The sequence below is a fragment of the Anoplopoma fimbria genome, chromosome 15, assembly GCF_027596085.1.
Source record: "Anoplopoma fimbria isolate UVic2021 breed Golden Eagle Sablefish chromosome 15, Afim_UVic_2022, whole genome shotgun sequence".
In the NCBI taxonomy this organism is placed as follows: Eukaryota; Metazoa; Chordata; class Actinopteri; order Perciformes; family Anoplopomatidae; genus Anoplopoma; species Anoplopoma fimbria.
In genome coordinates this window covers 17512157-17531385 of record NC_072463.1, presented here as the reverse complement: position 1 = coordinate 17531385, position 19229 = coordinate 17512157, and the positions used below count along the sequence as shown (strand labels likewise).

Below are 19229 nucleotides of genomic sequence, written 5' to 3'. Positions count from 1 at the left end.
GCTTTCATCCCATCACATGAATGGTGTATGATCAGGGTGGCCCTACGCGCTGATTACAGAGCAATTCACCAGCACCATAATAGCTGCCTATGGAAACCACAATTAAGATGAACAAGGTTTTTTGGGAGGAAATGTGCCCCACTCATTTAGTTCGCCATGGGAAATGGTGTGCTAGCACTCAGGCTAACACTGCATGTGGGCATATTTTTTCCCAGAGCCAAACTAAACTTTTGCATCCATTGTGCTATTATGTTGTATGATAATGCTTTAATGAAAAAGAGAGATATGACAGACAGAATGAAAGCTGTTAATTAAACTAAAGATAGCTTCCTATTTCCCCTGTGGTGCAGTACTTGCTCAATGCCTAATGTGGATCCCCAAAAGCAACTTTGGATAAGAACCCGCTAATTGCTATTAATCTCCCGGAGGGTAAACCCCCCCTCGAATCTTGTTAAAAAGCCTGACTAAAAAGTAGAAAGAGAGATTCCACTGCCAAGTCAAGCAGAGGATTTACTAGATCAAAACCGACAGCGGGTCCATCTCTGACCCTGGCACAGTGGAGGTCCGCTCCTAAGCCGGCCCTGTCCACTGCTTTCTACCCAGGCTAAGCCCAGCAGGAGCGCTTCACTGTGGCAGTACAAACTGCTACTAGTGGTCACAATTGTTGCCAACAAAGAGCTGAAACATTGGCTGGATATGCAAATAAAGTTAAGGTTACTATGGTGACAAGGGAAGAGGGAAGTGGGAAGAGGTTTGGGGGGTTGAGGAAGTTGTAGGAGGCTGAAGGGGAGAGAGGGAGAAGAGGAAGAGGAGAAAACAATGTGACCACAATCCAAAGATTTATAGCATTGCTTGTGTCCAGGTCAGGGGAGGAAGAGACGGGGGTCAAAAAGATTGGAAGCATGATTAGTTGATCTATCCTCTCTGTAGACCAATAAAAGATAACACATGCCTCACAAAAAGACGTACACTGAACACAAAGTCAGCTTTCCCACGATCATTTTAGATGACACACTTGTTATAATACAACAGAGAGGAGCGGGAATAATGCTTAGTTGAAGAAATTATGCAATGTAAGACATCAGCCTACAGGCCTAGGGCAGCTGATCCCGTTCTCCCTGCTGCAAGGGAGGGTGAGGGGGTGAGTCATCTTCAAAGAAAAGTAGTGATGAGCGACAGTGTGTCACCCTCGGGCCAGGACACGGTGATCCATTATGATTACACATTCACACACTGCAAGTTGTGCTGTGGTTACAATACAGACTCCGGTGTTTTTAAGATGCGTCCTTACGTTTGGTTTTGATGATCCAAACCAATGATGGATTCCTCATGAACACACACACACACACACACACATCTCTCTCACCACACAAAAAAACACACACCGCCCATTTCCAGGTGAGGTTTGTTTGTGCTCTTGCCAGCACCTGTCGTGGGTCTCCCTCACCGCCATGACGTGTTAAGAAAGGGACAGTCGTGTTTCCTATACATGATAAATGAGCTGTTGACTGGAAAGGGTGCCACATCCAAACAGATGAAGAGCAGGTGAGAGGCTTTTCCCCCAGGTGACTACACCAGTGGAAACAAAAAGGACAGATCAACAGAATCCCATATCATTGTTTCCTCAGGTCCAATATCTTTTTATAAAGAAGAGACGACACTCCCTGCTTGAACAAATTCAAAACCCACATTTTGCTTTACTATCCAACAACCTATTGAATGGAGATCAAGGGAACTACATTTTTTTTGTCTTAAACCTTCCAACGCTCAACCTTGAGTCAAGATCAGCTGGCATATGACATAAGATTTGTCGAGTTCCAGCATCTGGCAGATGAATTTAAGTTCAGTGGGTGGAAAAATTTAAATATGACAAAGCACAACAGGTCGGATTTGTCACGGGTGATGCTTTGCCTGTTGGGAGGGACTAAAAGGAGTAAACAACAAATGTGTGTTTTTTCATGAAGAGTGACCTGTGATGGGGAAGTTCAGAGGAAGAGCGAAAGAGAGATATTGTGGAAAGTCACAGTAAGCATGACTTCACTGCTTTTCATTTGTGGAATTTTCTGTGGACTCCCTGGGTGAGTTTCAACCGTAACAAAATGAAAACAGAAGCTTGGCACAGTTCTGTCCCCTTACCAGCTTTATGACCTCTCTTCAAAATAGAGTAATATGCGCCTTTGTGGGCTTTAGACCTGAAAGGAAAACAACATGTAAAAATAACCACAAAAGAAAGTAAGGGGGCTTCCCTTTATTCATCCAGGTGTTTTTTTAGTTTCGTGGTTTAAACAAACACTTTCATACATTCAGGGGGCGATGCCAGTAGTAGGGCCTGTGAGCTCATCAATGCAGCAACAATGCTGTGAAAACACAGACTAACCCATTGCGGCTGCCTTATCTATCAGCAGTCTCTAATGTAACAAGTAAACAAGACAGCTGATGGACTCAGAGACCCAGCACAGCAAGTAAAAACAAGAGTACAGAGACCTACAACAGGAACAGCATCCATGCAAAACTAATTTCGTTCCAACACAATGTAAGAATGCAAATATAAGCATGGAGGGCATAAAGTCAGTAGATTCTCTTTAAATTTAACCATAAGATTATATTTCCTACAGGGGACATCAATTTTAAACTGTGTGAATAGCTAGACAGGAATCCAGTGAGTCTCTGTAGAGGACCTGGAACATATGGACTAGTCTGAACACGTTCTGAACAAGCTCTGATCTGGCATCCACCCAAGTGCCCGGCTCAACCCAAAAGTGGGTAACAGTTCATAAAGCTACACATCACTTCATAAGCATAATGACATTGCACTCCATTACGGTGTAAGCTGATGGCAGGATGAAAGAGCTTTGTGTGTATTTGGTCGGCGAGACCATCAACTCATCTCGACTGATTTCAGCATTTTAAAAAATCCGTTAAAAGCAACTGGTGGCCCCGGACGAAACAAAGGACATGTGTGACCTGTTTTGACTGCTCGTTCGCAGAGCTGTTGGTTTGGTTTGGTGGTGGTGGTGGGGGGGGAGAAACAGCAGTTGACTGCATTCCTCTCATGTCCTGTGGTTATTTGAGCATAACTGCATTAGCAGTGCTTTGATAGCAATACCAACACAGCCATTCACGTCCTTTTCCCCCCCTTCTCTACAGGAGTTTAAATCACCATACGAGCACAGATCTGGTGCGGTAGCAGGTGGACACTTACTACTAACTATATCTGAATAACTTAAAATCACATGACTGTGACAGTGAACCGTCATGGCAAGCAATAAGCCAGTGATTGTGGGCAGACGCACGCACTTGGCATCTCTACACAGGAAGTCGGTCCACTTGTGACCCGTGTTTGCACTTGTGACCCGCTGTGCCACCTCAGGTTGGAGCTTTTATTCCCTTGGCTTAAGCATGGCACTTCGCAGGCCAATGCTCTTAGGGAAGAGCAGGGCCAAGTAGCTTGCATGTCCTGCTAAGCTGAGATCATCTGAGAGATTTGCAATGCACATTTTAGATTTGAATAGAAAGCAAACTGGTCTAGCCCAGGTTGGCAGGCGTACAAGGTGACACTTGGTCTTCTTTTCCTGGCCCCGAGGGAAGAGCTGTTGGATGTGCATGCAAATGCAAACTGCTTTTGGTTTACTGATAAAAGAAAAATCAACACCCTTGTAAAGTGGTGAGCACATGATCATATGTGTGTGCTGCCCAAACACAACATCAAAATACACTGCACTGAAGCACAACTTTCAATCACCATACGAAAGACCTTCAGCTGGATTAGAACACAGACTCTTGTTTTGTCTTTGTCTCCTTATTGCGAGATTAAATTGGTCCCATTAACTATTGATGATTTCTCTAAATCCCCATATGTTAGAGCTCCTGGGGCTGTAAGGCAGGGACACCAGGCTGTGTGAGAAACGGGCCGCGGAGGGGGCCCGACAGGAACGAAACCACAGCAGTCCCTTTCAGTCTCCTCTCCCCAGGGGGAATCCTCTTACAGCACTTCCCCTGAACTCTTAAGGCCTTTTTCTATGGAAAGGTAACATGGTTATCTGCCCATCGAGGAAACACAATAGGTCAATTTTAAAAGCTGATTGGCTGGATGACTGGAAACTGGTAAACGACAAAGACAGGAGTTTTAACTAAGGGATATGAAAGGAAGATTGACTTTCAATTGAATGAATTATTTCAATTTGTTACCTCCTAACAAATGAAGCCACCAGAAGGGGCATACAAGATTTCCGCTGCTCTTAAAGCCTATGTTTGGATTCATTTAACACCTGTCCCCTCTGATGCATATACACACAGCCTACAGAGTAAAGGTTGCTAAAACGGTTTAATGATGCCTTTGGAGGCTATCCAAACATAGAACCTCACTTGTCCGATAGAGCCGGCATGAAATAGACAGGCAGTGGATGCCTTAATAAGGGTGAGGTGTCTGCAAAACGTCTGTTCACACTCCTGTTTAGGAAGTCTCTGTTTCAGTCAGATAAGGATCCTGAGCCATCATTGCCAACACCCCACTATCACCTCTATAGATAAGGCTGCTGAAGGTACCCCTCAGTGGAATCACTCAGCATGTGCAGACTCAGACACAGTGCTGTTATTTTCTGAAGCACGCACTTGGTCAAAGACAAAAGCGCCTTCAGCACGTTTGACACCTCTCTGACAAGCTAATTAGCCTCCTTGGCACTTTGGTGCTACCCGAAAGGCAGGATACAGCAACACACGGGCTTGCTACGGCTCTTAAGTTTCCAAACACATTACAACAAAACACGCTTTATGACGTGGTGAAGGAACACGTGTTCAACCTGCATCTGGCCATTCATATCAGACTTCTGTTTATGGGTAACGTCCGCACACATCTGCGCAAACTGTAGCTCCCTGTACACATCACTGATAAGCTACTGAGAGCCGGGCCTTGTAAATGTGTGTGCCCAACAGGGCCGTTGGGTCTGACAGCGCTATGAGATAGATGTGGGCCACGAGATCGACAGGGCCTCAATGACTCCTTGCTCAAAATAAAACCCAGCACGTGCTTAATCCATGTCCAGATACAGCGCTTTGAAATTTGATTAGCCAGTATGTAAGTATAGAAAACGTTGGAGGATATCCAGGATTCCAGCTTGTACTGAACTGCAGAGTCTGGGCTTGTTCAAGAGCTGGATAAAAGCCACTCTGTCTGACAGTAGTAGTGCACATCTTATGTTTGGGATGTCTTGTTAAAACTTGGCCGTCTTACTACCAGTAACTACAATGTGGACAAGTGGGGAGGGGGGAAAAAAAGAGAAACTATTCATCTAATTTAGGGCTAAACATTCCCCCCCCAACAGTGCCAGCCATTCTCAGCAGAGGCATTGCCAATGGCGTGTGGATTCAGCACTATATTTGGAAAATGATTCGAAGCATATGACTTTGTGAACATGTGCGTGTGGGTCACTGTATTAATGTAACTGTAGATCGTTCTTCAGCTGTTAATTAACTTTGAAAAAGGGTCACACAAACCCAAAATGTAATTATTTATTGATTTAAAAGAAGTTGTCCTTGTATGCTGTTATTAGAAGAGTCCATTCCCCCCCCCAGGGTAAGTAGTCCCACACATGACATATGGGATACCTATCACACCACACCACAGGTTCAGCTGGAAGATCAGAGCTTGTGGTGAAAGAAAATGTGCTTCGGGGCAACAAAAAAAACACAACAGTGTTTAAAATGAAAGAACCAAAACGCCCTTTCACTGGCAATAAACATCAGCCAACCACTGCTTGATCCCCCCGAACAATGCAAGTGATTAACAACAGCCTCAATACACAACAACAGTCCCTGTCCTACTGAGGAAAACAACCTGGGGCAAAATGGGAGTGACGGTCTTCTTCATACAGTGCATTCTGGGAGTTTTCATTTTACTTCTTCAACACAGGCACAACCTCTCTGGAAACACCTGTGTTTGCGTTCGGTGTGAACGGGTCAATATGAGGCCGTGACCCTGGTTCTCAACGTGGATTTTACTTTTGGTGTGATCCTGCTTGTGTTAGTTGTTTTCTTCAGTCGAACATCATCAGTGATGACATGCTTTGTTGTGGCTGTGTGCTATACACTGGACACTGAGGACAATACAACCTTGTTTAGGACAAATAATGTTTTGTATTTTTGTTTTGTTAAATTGAGCTACATTTTTTACCTCAAGATATTAAGTCTTAAACACATTCATAAAGACTTGACTGACCTGGTGGTCTGACGGACCCATCAGTGATCCGTGGAGAGGCTTTAGATTCTGACAACAAGCAGCGCTGTATTTAGAGTTGTAGTTGAGAGCTCTATTTGCTTTGTGGCTCCGACTGCTTAAAAGGCAGATCCGATTTCTTGCAAAGTAATTGTTGTCTACACCCACCGACGACGCCGCCTCTAACCAACGCAAATGGCTGTTTGGCCTCACTAGACCACAATGAGGAAAGTTAGATTTTCCGGGATGACTTTGCAAGGATGCATCATCTGGCTTTGTAAAGTTTGGAGTGTACAAACAAAGCAGCAGTGAGGACTTTTGATAAGGTCAAATTCATTACAACCCTGATGAACAATTCTTAATGGGCCTACTTACTCACCAAAAAACGTGACCTTGTGTTCAACATCTCATGTTAATGCACCAGGTGAACTGGTAATGGTTTGAAGGAATCTGCTAATCCACTGGTTAAAACCTACACAGACACCTGCTGAGTCAGATTTGCAGGAGACTGACAGCAATGGAGCCTGAGTGACAGCCATGGGGCCAGTGCAGAACGCTAATCCCCCATCCATGCGTGCCCTGGCCCCGGCTCTTTTAAACTGGACACACTGACACTAACCTTTCACACCTTTCACAATCCCCTTTAGCTCCCTACTATAGATGAGCACCGGCAGGCTAGACTCAATAAGCATCATCATAGTCCCAAACAATTAAAAAAAAAAAAGAGCTCACCCTGAGATACAACATGAGAATAAAAAGGAAGTCATCTGTTTGTTTTGGAAAGTTTCCAGATGTCCTAAACAGTAAGCAAAGACAAAGAGCTTCATCCCCGCCGCTGGTCGTATAAACAGCCCGTAACTCTTTTTGGCATTAAATACACACAACCTTCACTTTTAAGGGTTTGGAGTGATATCACTCTCTGACTACTTCCATCCATACTTCACATACCATTTGGTGTCGCTCACTAGACATTCCTATGCTGTGACTGAACTCAGGTTCAAACAGTTCTGATGTCATTGCCATAGCAAGGATTCCTCTGATCATCTGAAACAGGTATGGTTTTATAAAGTTTTGGAAATAAAAGCACTAAAAACAGAGTGATTGATAAAAGCTCCAATCATTGGGAGACTGCAACACCAGGGCAGTGATTAAAAAAAAAAAAAAAGAAGAAGGCGTAATTAAATGAGTACTGGTTACAGATCAGTACTACTTAATTAAAAACAATGAGTAAGAAGAGTGTATTAGGCTGTGTTTACTTCATTCACTCACCAGTTCAATAGAAACTGGTTTTAGATAAGAGTGGCCAAACACTGACAGATAAATAGTCTGTGGTCTAAAAAGTGGTAAGTTTACTGACTTCGGGGTTTCTGAGATGTTTGTAAACCAGTGTGTTTGTGAGGGAATCAGACATTTCTTTATCTAATAGTTAATATTAACATCTGTAGTAGTAGAGAGAGAGAATGCAGTCCCATTGTGGAGCGCTGCGGTGGAGGTATGTTGTCACACAGGCGCAGTTTCTACGAAACCAGGTCGAGACGCAGCCACTGGTGTTAATTGAGACGGAACAGCGCGCAAAGAGCAATACTGTCATTCATGTGTTATTAATGTGTCCAACAAATAAAAATAAACAAACAATCAAAGTGTCCAAAACTTACCTCTCATCCATTCGATGACTTGCTTCTGCGTCCACTTTGTTATCGGCTCCATGGCTTCTTTGACGCAACACGGAGACAAACGTGTGCCAAAGGCTGGCGATGAGGTTGTACAATTTAAATGGAAAAAAAAAAATGAAATAAATAAATGATGTCACATTGTTCTCAAGATATCGGTGCTGTTTGTCAGTCTGCGTTCACCCACTAAACATCTCGGAGGACACGCGTGAGTGGAGGCTGGACTGAAACCCCGCACACAGCTCCTCCTCACCGCACGGCTCCGGGATCAATGCTGCGTTCACGTGCTACCGGGAATACTGGGATAAAACACCATTACACTTCTAAGAAACGACCAAAGCAAGCCCCTGAAAGAAAATAGCTTTTATCAGCCACGTATTATTTATACACAACATTAACACAGGTCACATCATTATCTCACAGTTTATGTTGTGACAATTATATTCATAATTATGAATTTATGGATTAATTGTGCATGTTTATCGAAACAAAATGTTATCAAGATGCATACCTCCCTTTTACGTGCATGTATTTTTATTTTTTTGGATTGATTTTGTAACAGCCATCTTTATACTTATTTTTTGTCAAAAACCACTTAGTAACCAAACAGTCATTATCAATTCGGGACATGGAAGCCATAGTTTACGGAGAGCACCTGAACGCAGCGTGTGATGTCGGTACTTAGGGCAAATATCAAACAGTGTGCTGCCCACTTTATATTGTGTTGCTCCTGAAAAAAACTGTCCAAGAACACAGATTATACTTTGAGTCTGTCAACATAATATAAATGGCCAATCAAAGTTAAAAATGTCATTACTTAATTTTGTACAAAGGGCATTAAACATGTGTCTATATTCGTGGGTGATATTTATAATGCCTTACTGACATGACATTAACTCATTATTGTTCTATTTCCTAATTTTTGCAATCATATTTGCATTCAAGGTATAATGTTATGTAAGAAAAAACATCAGAAGCAACAGAGACTCTTTCCTTCCACTAAACTGAATGTGGCCCAGTGCTGCTCTCTGTTGGTGACCAGACTCTTTGCAAGTCATGTAGAAGCAGGCTCTACACACTTGTTCACATTAAAACTTCACATTGGATACAATATCAGTAATTAAGAAATAAATACATACATACTGCCAGCCCAGAGACCCAGTTAGAAATATACTATTTATACTGTTTATAACAACTAATTTGTGTGTGATTGAAATTTCTGAACAGTAAAATGACTGCTGTAATGTTGAAACAGCCATTAAAAACCCTTTGGATTGTGAGTGACAATATCTACATTTGAACAAACATCATCTTATGGCTGATATGGTGACATATGCTATATGAAACATGTAGACCGGGGTCAGTGATGACAGGTGTACAGGTTTATTGTGTGGCAACAGCTAGGTATAGATTAAAGATGATAAATTATTACAGGTAGCGTAAGGAAATATTTTCTTTTGAAAAATTGTGATTGATTTTAATGTATATCTATTCCATACAATTGTTTAAACTCCAGCATGTTTTTGTTATGTTCCTTCTTAAAGAGGCTTTGCAAAGTTGATAGTTTTACTTTTATGGTATGTGACATTAAGTAACCTCTCCTGGCTTATTGTGTTTAACAATCTGAAACACACCTTGCATGGGAGAGTCCCGGCCCTTCCCATCACTCCATTACTGAACAGCTGGAAGCTGTTGTTCACTGTGCACTGTAATCAGCTGCAGATTTAAGCTGGGCTGTTATTATACCTGGGCACGTATCAATTTGCTGTCAAGCACAGAAAAAAAACAACACTGTCAGCCCCAATAAAGTGCTTCACAACAATTACTTTTCTTCTTTTTCCTTGTTCCAGAATGCTGGTTTTCTTGCTGCCAATAAGTATTTTGAATAAGAGTCCTTTCTTTAGATTAAAGTTCATTAGAGATATTTTCTCCACTATAGCCTAAGCAGGTAATTTAGGTGATGACAGGTAGAATGCCTGAGGTAAGCTTTATACAAAACCAAACACGAAGGAAGTGAGGGTGAGCCTGATTAGCACATTATTAAAAAAAAAGATATCTCTATTAATACACGGCATGTCTCTACAAAGTTTAACCAGCGTTTACAAGAAAACATTAAAACACAGTTTTACCGGAGGTTGTGTGGAAACCATACAACAAATTGTAGTTTTTGGTGTCTAATGCCCCTTGAAGCTCTTATACTTTTAATCTCCTTCAAGATAAGATATACAGTATGTTTATGTGTACACCGTTGCCAGGCACCCCAAACATTTCTGACTGACAATCGGGAGACTCAGATCCAGGGTGAGTTCTCATGGGAGTGGGCTGGATTTCAGAGGATTTGGCTGGTGTGGGATTCAGGGGAGGTCCTCCCAGATAGGATTAAGTGAATCATGGGATTGTCGAGGTGAGGCGGAGGGAATGAAAGTGGTGTTTGGTCTGTTGAGGAAGAGATGGCAACTGGGAAACTTGAATATCAGTTGCGGTAACCCTATAGTTGTTTTAGGTTCAAATTAACAAAATAGTTAAAACTTCCTCATGACAAAGGTCACATTAAAGAATCACAAGGAGCATGAATCAGAGCAACTTTGTTATTCACAGCTCCCAAAATAGAAAAGCAAACTCTGCATGATCTGGCTTGTATTCTGAGTCAACATTTATTTCACCCTCAAAATAAAGGACCTCCAGTTTTGGCAGTGTATATTATTCTGGGATCTACATTAAGATGGGGATAATAATGCCACATATAAACAAAGGCAGGCAAAACATCCACACAGGAAGTTATCCACTTCACTATCTAAGATGACAGGATATGAAGGGCTGAAGATGTAGACAAAAGAATATAAAATGAAGCGACTTCCTGCCCCTGACAGGTTTGCTCTCAAAAGTTTACTGCAGGAGAGGAAACGTCATGTACCCTGTAGCTAAAACCCACAGTGTGTCACCATTTCATGTGTGTCGCCATACACTCCGCCCCATGCGTTTTGGTAGGATAGTGTGGATTGTCATATCTTATATATTCATCACACAACATGACAGATCAGAGACTTTGGTTGCTATTACATGACTTTAAGCAAGTGTTTTTTTTAAGGCTACAGTTGTCCCCACAGCAATTCATAATGAAATTAACACAGATTTTGGACTTGCAATGCATTCATGTACTTCAATGTTGCCCAGTAACTTAAAGTGAAAAATAATAAAGGGAATCATAGCATTTGAAATGTTCACAATTATCATTTTCCTTTACCCCTGCACTGCTCCTTTCCTTCTCTTTGGGGCACCAGATCCTAGACATCACCACTGACACTAAGATGCCTCATCACAGTGTAGAGGAGCGTTTCAGGCTGATATAAAGAGAGCAGTGTGGTAAAAAAAAACACACACAGAAGATTCTGTGTGCTGATCTTGTTGCTGGGGATTTAAGCTGAGTCTTGAAGCCTTTTATGAACTCATTTAGGAAGAAATTACATTTTATTTTTGTAAGTACATGGGCAAAAATATGTTTAGACCAAGATTTCAAGATAAAAAAACTTACATATTCTCTATGTGAAATATTTTCTGCAGCTGCACACATCTGATGTACAGAGTCGAGTCTCAACCTCACATCTTAATTGTCAAGTTCTACATTTTGTTGGCGTTGAAACAGCATTAAATACAGTCTATTCTTTCAGTCTGTAAAACAACAGCTGAAGATCTTTACTACAGTGAAACATCAAAAGAAAGAAAGTTGTCGAATAAGTATGCCCTTTTTTTATGGGGCATTCTTTGGGTTTGAAGGGATGGCAGGTCTGGCGTTGAGGTACTCCAGAACAAAAACCTGCATGATCTTGTTGAGGTTCTGAATGGTGGAGCGATCCAGGTTCTGCTCGTTGTCATCAAACGTGTGCCACACAGACGGGAACGGAGAGGGGATTAGGTGGAGGACGCTTACACCTGACAGAGGGGCACAGGATGAGCGACACAATATATGTAATCATAACTGTGCTACTTGTGTTACATTGTGTGTATACCTCTGTTTAGGAATGGTATATGATCATCTTGTATGTGGCCAACAGGTACATTGGGCCAGAAATATTGCTCGTTGTTAGGATGATCCACAAGCTGGTTCATGGAGTGTAAACGCTTCTCTGTAGTTATAAGAGTAAGGACAACAAGTTAAAAACCAGCATCTGGAAAACATTAATCCAAAGATATTATTTATTTATAGTTTCATGAATAAATAATTCAATAATTTGCTGATTTGCTGATTTGCTTTATCAGGACTGTGATGGTGTAATTTGTTAAATTTTGATGACAGAGCTGGCAACATAAGCAAAAACACCCCTCAACTCATTTTGAACTAACATTCAAAATTCTGATTGGTGCGGGGAAGTGCGTGACGTCACCTTTTTCAAGCTCTGTCCATTTAAAAGAAAATGAGAAAAGCCAGGATAAATATACCAATAGTGAAATTTGTAAGTTAAAACTATTCTAAATTTGATTCTAAACCATTTCACACATGAAAAAGACTGATTGAGAAATAAATGTCTTTAGAGACTATTAGCAATTTGAGCTACAATATAGATAAACAAAAAATATATCATCTCCACAGTGCAGTCATGCCAGCACAATAGTTACAAAAAAGTAAAAGATACAATGTGACCAATATGCAGCGATTTGAGTGTTGCACAGTTGCAACATTGGTCTCAATACGATGATGAAAGTTTGCAATATGATTGACGTATTAATGACTTATGATTAAAGGGACTTGTGTTTTTTTTTTTGTGGCACACCTTCACCAAAGTAAACAGACCTCCATTGTGTTTACAGCAGTAGTAAAAACAATTTGATTATTCACCAATGCTCTGCAGTCTGGAGAGCCAGTGCGTTGTGCTGGGGAACTGGTTGCCGAAGCTTGGTCCGGGGGCCCCGATCAGGTCCAGCAACACAAACAGATCCTGGAGGAGAAGAAACAGGGAGGAGCCGGAGAAACCATGTCGGTGAGCTCTCATGAGAAACTCTCTCTAAACATCCTGAGGATAAGTTCCTGACAAGGAGCCAGGTCCCGTTATAATCAAACCTCAGAGCCCCTGCTTAGAGGAGCGGCGGTACAACACACTGACATCAACGCTCCATGCTATCTCTGCAGGACACACAAATCACACCTGACTGTCTGTCTACATGCACACACACACACACACACACACACACACACACACACACACACACACACACACACACACACACACACACACACACACACACACACGCTAGGTTCTTTAATACACTGTCTGTTTTATCTCTGCTCTGTCTGTCCACATAGGAATGTCTACATACATAGTCAGTCTCACTATCTCCCCATGGTTGATATACAGAAACATATACCAATTAAAGTGACGTGTTGTTATGATAGACTGTATAATAAATTACATTTGATATCATGACACCTAAGCCTCCCATATGATGAAATGGGTGTCTTTACGATTTGTGATTTTCTCTGAATTACAAAACTATTTAAGACATGCACCTCGGTGGTCGAGGTGTCTGTGTGGGCTGTGCAAGGAAGAGGAGATCGGAACTAAACAGATTGTACGAAAAATAATGTGCTCTAATAAAGGTATGATCTTGAGTGTGATTATGCTAATCTAAAGTGGTTTAGGCAGATCAGTGTGAGCAGAGATCTGTTTTGTACCATAGCGTGCAGTTGGTTTGTGTCCGTGGCTCCGGCGGGATGTGGGGTGGTCGCCATCTTCTGGGCCAGGTGGCGAGAGCCATAAAGGGAGTCTGTGGAGGTCCACTGGAACAGAGCCTCCTCTCCATCAAAGAACAGCATTTGCAGGGTCAGGTCGGGATTAGTGCTCTGCATGGGAGGTAAAAAGAAGACAGTCAAGGCATTCTCAGGGTTTTGCTGCCCCCTAGTGGTTTTGACAAGAACTGCCTGTGTTTCTTTTTTTTGTTTTGTTTTTATGTGAAATATTCCTTTTTAGTTTTTCTAACACCCCAAAAAATATGCTTCTGTAATAGTAAGTGGTCATTTATCAGCTATGATATTGATAATGACTTCGCTTCCATGGCACCTAATGCATTTGTATTCAATGGGACTCCTATTCCCACCGTGACCTTTGTGACGGACAGCTGAGTCTGATAAACATGTCGCTCCCTGTCACAGGACCTGTCACTGTCCGCCCAACAGAAAGGGGCCTGAGCTCCACTGTGGAACAGGAAAAGGGCAGAGGAGCAGGTTACATGAATACTAAGTGTTTTCCTCATGAATCACTGGTTTATGGAGCAATGAAGTATTGTTTTGTTTTCCATAAAACGGAACAAATAGTCATTACTTTTGTAGTTAAAATGTTGTTGTTGATGTTGTGTTTATGAGGTTAGATGGGTGTCAATAAATGATATCTAATTTGAAAAAATGTTTAGAATTAGAGAATTTCCTTACGCCTTCAACTACAAAGTGACACATTTTTCTAATATCTAGCAAAATCATAACCCTCTTATTGACTGACTAAATTAAAATGTTTAAGAGAAAAACTGGATTACTTTTTACATTTTTGTTATTGTGAACAAATTAAACAAAATGATCAGCAGGGAATTGATGCTACAAACAAGTGTTTTCTGTGTAGCTGAGATGTGTTTTAATCTGGAGCTTAAAATAGTCCCTAACATATGCAGCATTTACAGTGCCCAGCTGTTTTAGGAAATTACATTTAAGAAAAAAACCTGTTCATTTGTGAATCATTTTTTGAAAGATGCACGTCTTCACAGACAAGTAATACAGTTGGGAAGTACCCAGAGATTGGTTTTGGTCTTTACATGGAAATTGTTGACAATAAGAAAAATATAGATAACACCAGCCTTATCCTTTAAATTATACTTGGAAATATGTCGTTAGTACCACCTTCATCCCTCTTGTAGTTGTTTCTCATGTTTAAGTGAAATGAAGAAACTTTACAGTGACGTTTAACCTGTTCCTGGAACCGTCTGCAACATGTTTGGCCATGTCTTTCCCAGAGCTCAGTCCCATCGGTGTTGTTGTTGTTTGACTAGCCTGTGATTCATCACCACATCTCAAGTCAGTGTTGGCCACAACCACAAACAACTATTACATCCCCCCCAAATTTAAAGCCTATTGAACGCACACAGGAGGGAATGAGGCATCTTCACATAGTGTCACAGACAGACAGATGGACCAGTAATGCGTAATATACCCTTTAACGTATTCTATGTTGCAGATTTAAGTCACACCTTATGAGCTTTCAGTTCTTCATCCAGGGCGCGTGCCAGCTCCAACATCATGGCACAGGGAACGGCTGAATCAGTGGCGCCTTGGAACTCCCTCCCGTGCCATTGTGGTGGGTAGTACTTGGAGTCGTAGTGACAGGCCAGAACCAGGCGGCGGTTAGCTGACGAGTTGAGGGTGGCAACTATGTTAGTGAAGGGGAGTTGGCCGTAGGGTGTTTGTGACACAAACTTATCCTCCGTCACCTCCCAGCCTGCTCCGAGGGCACCGAGGGTGGTTGTGATATGCTGTGAACACACCAAATTATGACTTGTAAAGAGCATCATTCCGCCTCTGCTTCACCTTATCACCACCTTAATGATTATCTGTGGCAATAAGACTTGTTTTCTGATTTAAACCTGTTGCTTTCAATGTTTACGGGAAAAAACATGGTTATGATAACTCCTTGAATTGGTTTTCTTTCCCACTGTTACGTCATATCAGGACATAAAAGCTGGAGGACTCATTCACAAATGTTAACCAGTGTACAATGTTTATCTATGCCTGTAGTTGTGTTGACGTTGCCAATAAAATAATGTCTTCCAAGAGGGAAAAAGTAACAGAATTTTGACATTTTTCTTTTCATTTATGGTCAATTACGTTTGTTACATGTTTTCTGTACAAGTGTTTCTGTATTTGACACTGATTCAGGCATTGTTATGCTATTCTGAAGGGACTGTGAGCTCACCTGCTGCACGGCCTGGCTGCCTGCAGAGCCTGGGTACCTGGTGACCAGCAGCGGCCTCAGGTCCCTCTGCCACATCTGCTCCAGGTCGGTGTGAGACAGGGCGACACGGATCTCATCTTGTGTCAGAGTGGCAGCTCGGTGATGGAGCTGAAAGGACCCAAAGGAAAACAATCGAGATAATACAAAATGGATGAGAAATAGCATTTGGGTTCGATGAATATTTAGAAAGGAATTGAGTGTGTTCAGGTAGATTTGCGTAAAGAACGTAGAATATTCTCCTACTTTCAGTCAGGGTCTGCCATTGGACAGTTTCAGATCAACAACTTCCTTGTATAGAAAAAGGGAAGTATTTCTATGACGCATTTCATTGGGCAACAATGTGGATGACACAGCATACACATTCATTGATTTTAGTGTGTCACAACACTCTCTCATGTTACTGGAAACCACTCACTACCGCTAACAGGGGATTTGTTCCATAACAGTATTTAAATTGCTAGGGAAACTTGAGGAGAAAATCTATCTATCTAGGAGGGATTTTTTTAGTCACATAGTTCATCAAAAGCCATACATGTTGAAGTAATTAATCTCTAAGGATTGTCCTTTCAATGAATGTCTGTTAAGTCTTGGTGTTGAATGAGTTGAACACAATGGCGAATGTGCCAATGACCCACTGATGTAAGCCCTTGCAGTTGCCGGGAATTTCCGACACTGTGGTTTGGATCTCTGCTGAGAAGTGAGAAAAACACACCTGCAATTACTGCTTATTGACAAAAGCGCCTTCAAGAGAACAAAACGGAGATCTTTGAGATTGTTGTAGCATTAACATAAAGATAAAAACAATTTGATCTGGTGGTAAGGTTGCATTAAACGTTGTGTTTACATGAGCTGTGAAGTTCACTCTAACACCTCCTCAGAGAGAGAAACACATGGGTCAATTAGACCAGTGTGAATAGACATTGATTGTATTCAAATACACACAAAGGCTACTTCAGAAAAGCAGCTGTCTATTGAATGAAATGGCATTCGAGTAAAAGGCATATGTTAACATGCTCTTCCTTACTCTAAGAAATAGACACAGTGGTTTAAAAAAAAAAAAAGAAACACAAATCAACCAGTTTGTGTAGTTTAAGAAACACAATATGGATTTGGATTTGGTTTCAAGCTGTCCATTCAATGGTGCTAAACGCTAAATTACAGCCATAGGTTTAAAAAACGTATTGATTCTTCGATCCCATGGCTCTTTTTTTTCTTCGTTTGGTCTCAAAGTTCACCTGCTGAGCACAGTGGTTGTCCTGGTAACGAACTGGGCCGAGAGGAAGGACAGAGAGCAATAGGTAGAGAGCTGATGAAGTATACCAGAGCACATTCAGAGCATGTTTGTGTGTTCTGCCAGGCTCCAGCCTCTCCAATGATCGGCCCTCTGGGTAGTCCTTAATTGACAATGTCATATAGTGGGGTTGTGGAATACATACTGACTGAATTAATTGAATGATCAATTGTTTTGTTGATTATATTTTTAATCAATCGTTTAGTCGGGAAAAATTGAGAAATGTCCATCACAGTACCCGAGGTGACGTCTTCAAATTGCCTGTTTTGTCTGACGGACTTTCCAAAACCCGAAGATATTCAACTCACATTGACATAAAACAGCAAACCATCTCATTTGAGAAGCTGGAAAATGCACATTTTGTAATGATTTTCTTGAAATGCAAAGTAAGTCTTCTGGTTTGTTATGGGAAATCACACTGGATTTGTTTTTCCTCCTAATTTGGTTTCAATTTACCGTCTCAGACAATAGGGAAGTGCACATTCCTCAACTCTGCTCATTACAATGGAAGCATAAACATTCACTTACAAAACATGTTCACGAGTTGGGCCCATAGTGACCGGCTGTAATTACAGAGTGGCATACAGTGTGAAATGTGTAATTATGTGGTCAAACAGACTGTATATAGTCATTCAAAGCGCTAGGGCTCACTGGGTTCAGAGAGGGTTAAAAGGGGTCCACTTAAGCTCTATAAATATCAGGACATGCAATTGGAGGATCAATGATGATGACTGTGCTGCCATGGCAACTAGGCAAAAAGGAGAGGAGAAGAAGAACACAAATGAGGAACACCAGTGGCCAGGCATACCCAGGTGTGTCTCAGGAGAATTACACAACAGTGCTGGGAAGACAGTGCAGAGGGTTGTTGCAATATCATGAATACGTATATTATGAATTTCACAACCGTATTCTGGAACCTGTAGTTTTCCGTCTCTTATAACAAACAGTCTTACTAATGGGAGATTGACACTTTAAAAGGAAAGCTTTCACACACACACACACACACACACACACACACACACACACACACACACACACACACACACACACACACACACACACAGAGACACAATACAAACAAAATTGGAGTAAATATTTTTTCATAAAATCAAGCATTTCTCTAACCAAAGAAAAATCAATAAATTTGGTTCAAAAGCGTTTAAGTTACAAAAAGAAAGCAAACATGATGTTAACAGGTAATCAATCATTTTAAGCAATCATTTAAGCCTTGTCAGTAATAGTTTTGATATGGTTTCACTCTTGGAACCGGTTTTTTTTTGGTACAATTTTGAATGCCTGGCAATATGTTTAGACAACAAAACGTGAACAGATCATGCTGATTTATTTACCTTTTCTTGTGTCCAGGGGATCCCAGCGGTGCAGTGGACAAATGTCACCCAGATGGTCGCGGTGTAAAGTAAACGCACCTTGGAGGGACCGTGGCTTCGCTCGGCCATCGCTGCTGTCGCTCCTCTGCACATTCCTGTGTCTCTCCTCTGTGAGAGATTACAGATCATGTGAAAAGCAGGAGGGAGGACCCGAGGCTCTGTAAACCACAGCACGTCACTGCACTGCTGCGTCTCTCTCTCTCTGTGTGTGTGTGTGTGTGTGTGTGTGTGTGTGTGTGTGTGTGTGTGTGTGTGTGCATCGTCAACTCCAAGGAACACTTGAGTATTACATTACATTACAGTCATTTAGCAGACGCTTTTACCCAAAGAGACTTACAGGAAGTGTATTCAACATAGGTATTCAAGAGAACTACTAGTCACCAGAAGTCATAAGTGCATCTCCTTTCTTAAACAAGCATCTAAAGAGCATAAAGCAGAGCAAAAGTAGAATTGCATTTTTTTTCTTTGTGTGTAATGTATTATTATTATAAATCATATCTTGTAAAAATGCTTTTTCAACAATATTTCATACCATATGTATTTTCTTTTTGTATTCGTTATAGTATTGTGATTTTTTTAAATATTATATAGGTGGAGGCTTCAAATAAGCTTTCTGCCTCTTCCTGTACTGTAATATAATTTATTAATGTTATGTTTTTTATATTTTTCAATTGTGCAAAT

The 19229-nt window shown here is 41.4% G+C and overlaps 2 protein-coding genes across 2 annotated transcripts in view; both read right to left on the bottom strand.

Moving 5' to 3' along the window:
• The window catches only part of LOC129103577 (connector enhancer of kinase suppressor of ras 3-like), a 48333-nt gene extending 40173 nt beyond the window's left edge, over positions 1 to 8160 (bottom strand). Inside the window, exon 1 of the mRNA XM_054614107.1 lies at positions 7867 to 8160. Coding sequence (XP_054470082.1) covers positions 7867 to 7918 — 52 coding nt within the window. The 5' untranslated portion in view covers positions 7919 to 8160. The remainder of the gene's footprint in view (positions 1 to 7866) is intronic.
• Positions 8161 to 9914: 1754 nt separating this feature from the next.
• On the bottom strand, positions 9915 to 18686 carry qpct (glutaminyl-peptide cyclotransferase). Its single transcript, XM_054614330.1, has 7 exons — positions 18510 to 18686; positions 15831 to 15977; positions 15109 to 15390; positions 13550 to 13717; positions 12716 to 12815; positions 11889 to 12005; positions 9915 to 11811 (listed from the first exon to the last, which is right to left on the bottom strand). The coding sequence occupies exons 1-7, from the start codon at positions 18675 to 18677 to the stop codon at positions 11630 to 11632; spliced, it is 1164 nt and encodes a 387-aa protein (XP_054470305.1). The 5' UTR covers positions 18678 to 18686; the 3' UTR covers positions 9915 to 11629.
• Positions 18687 to 19229: the final 543 nt, after the last annotated feature.

What these genes read in the sequence shown, in the direction of transcription:
- qpct (XM_054614330.1), bottom strand. Translation starts at nt 18,677, where the DNA reads ATGATCTGTAATCTCTCACAGAGGAGAGACACAGGAATGTGCAGAGGA. An exon ending in AAGAACTGAAAGCTCATAAG is followed by an intron (nt 13,718 to 15,108) that starts GTGTGACTTAAA and finishes CCTCCCATGCAG; the next exon opens with AGCACTAATCCCGACCTGAC. An exon ending in CAAACCAACTGCACGCTATG is followed by an intron (nt 12,816 to 13,549) that starts GTACAAAACAGA and finishes CTTCTCCTCCAG; the next exon opens with GATCTGTTTGTGTTGCTGGA.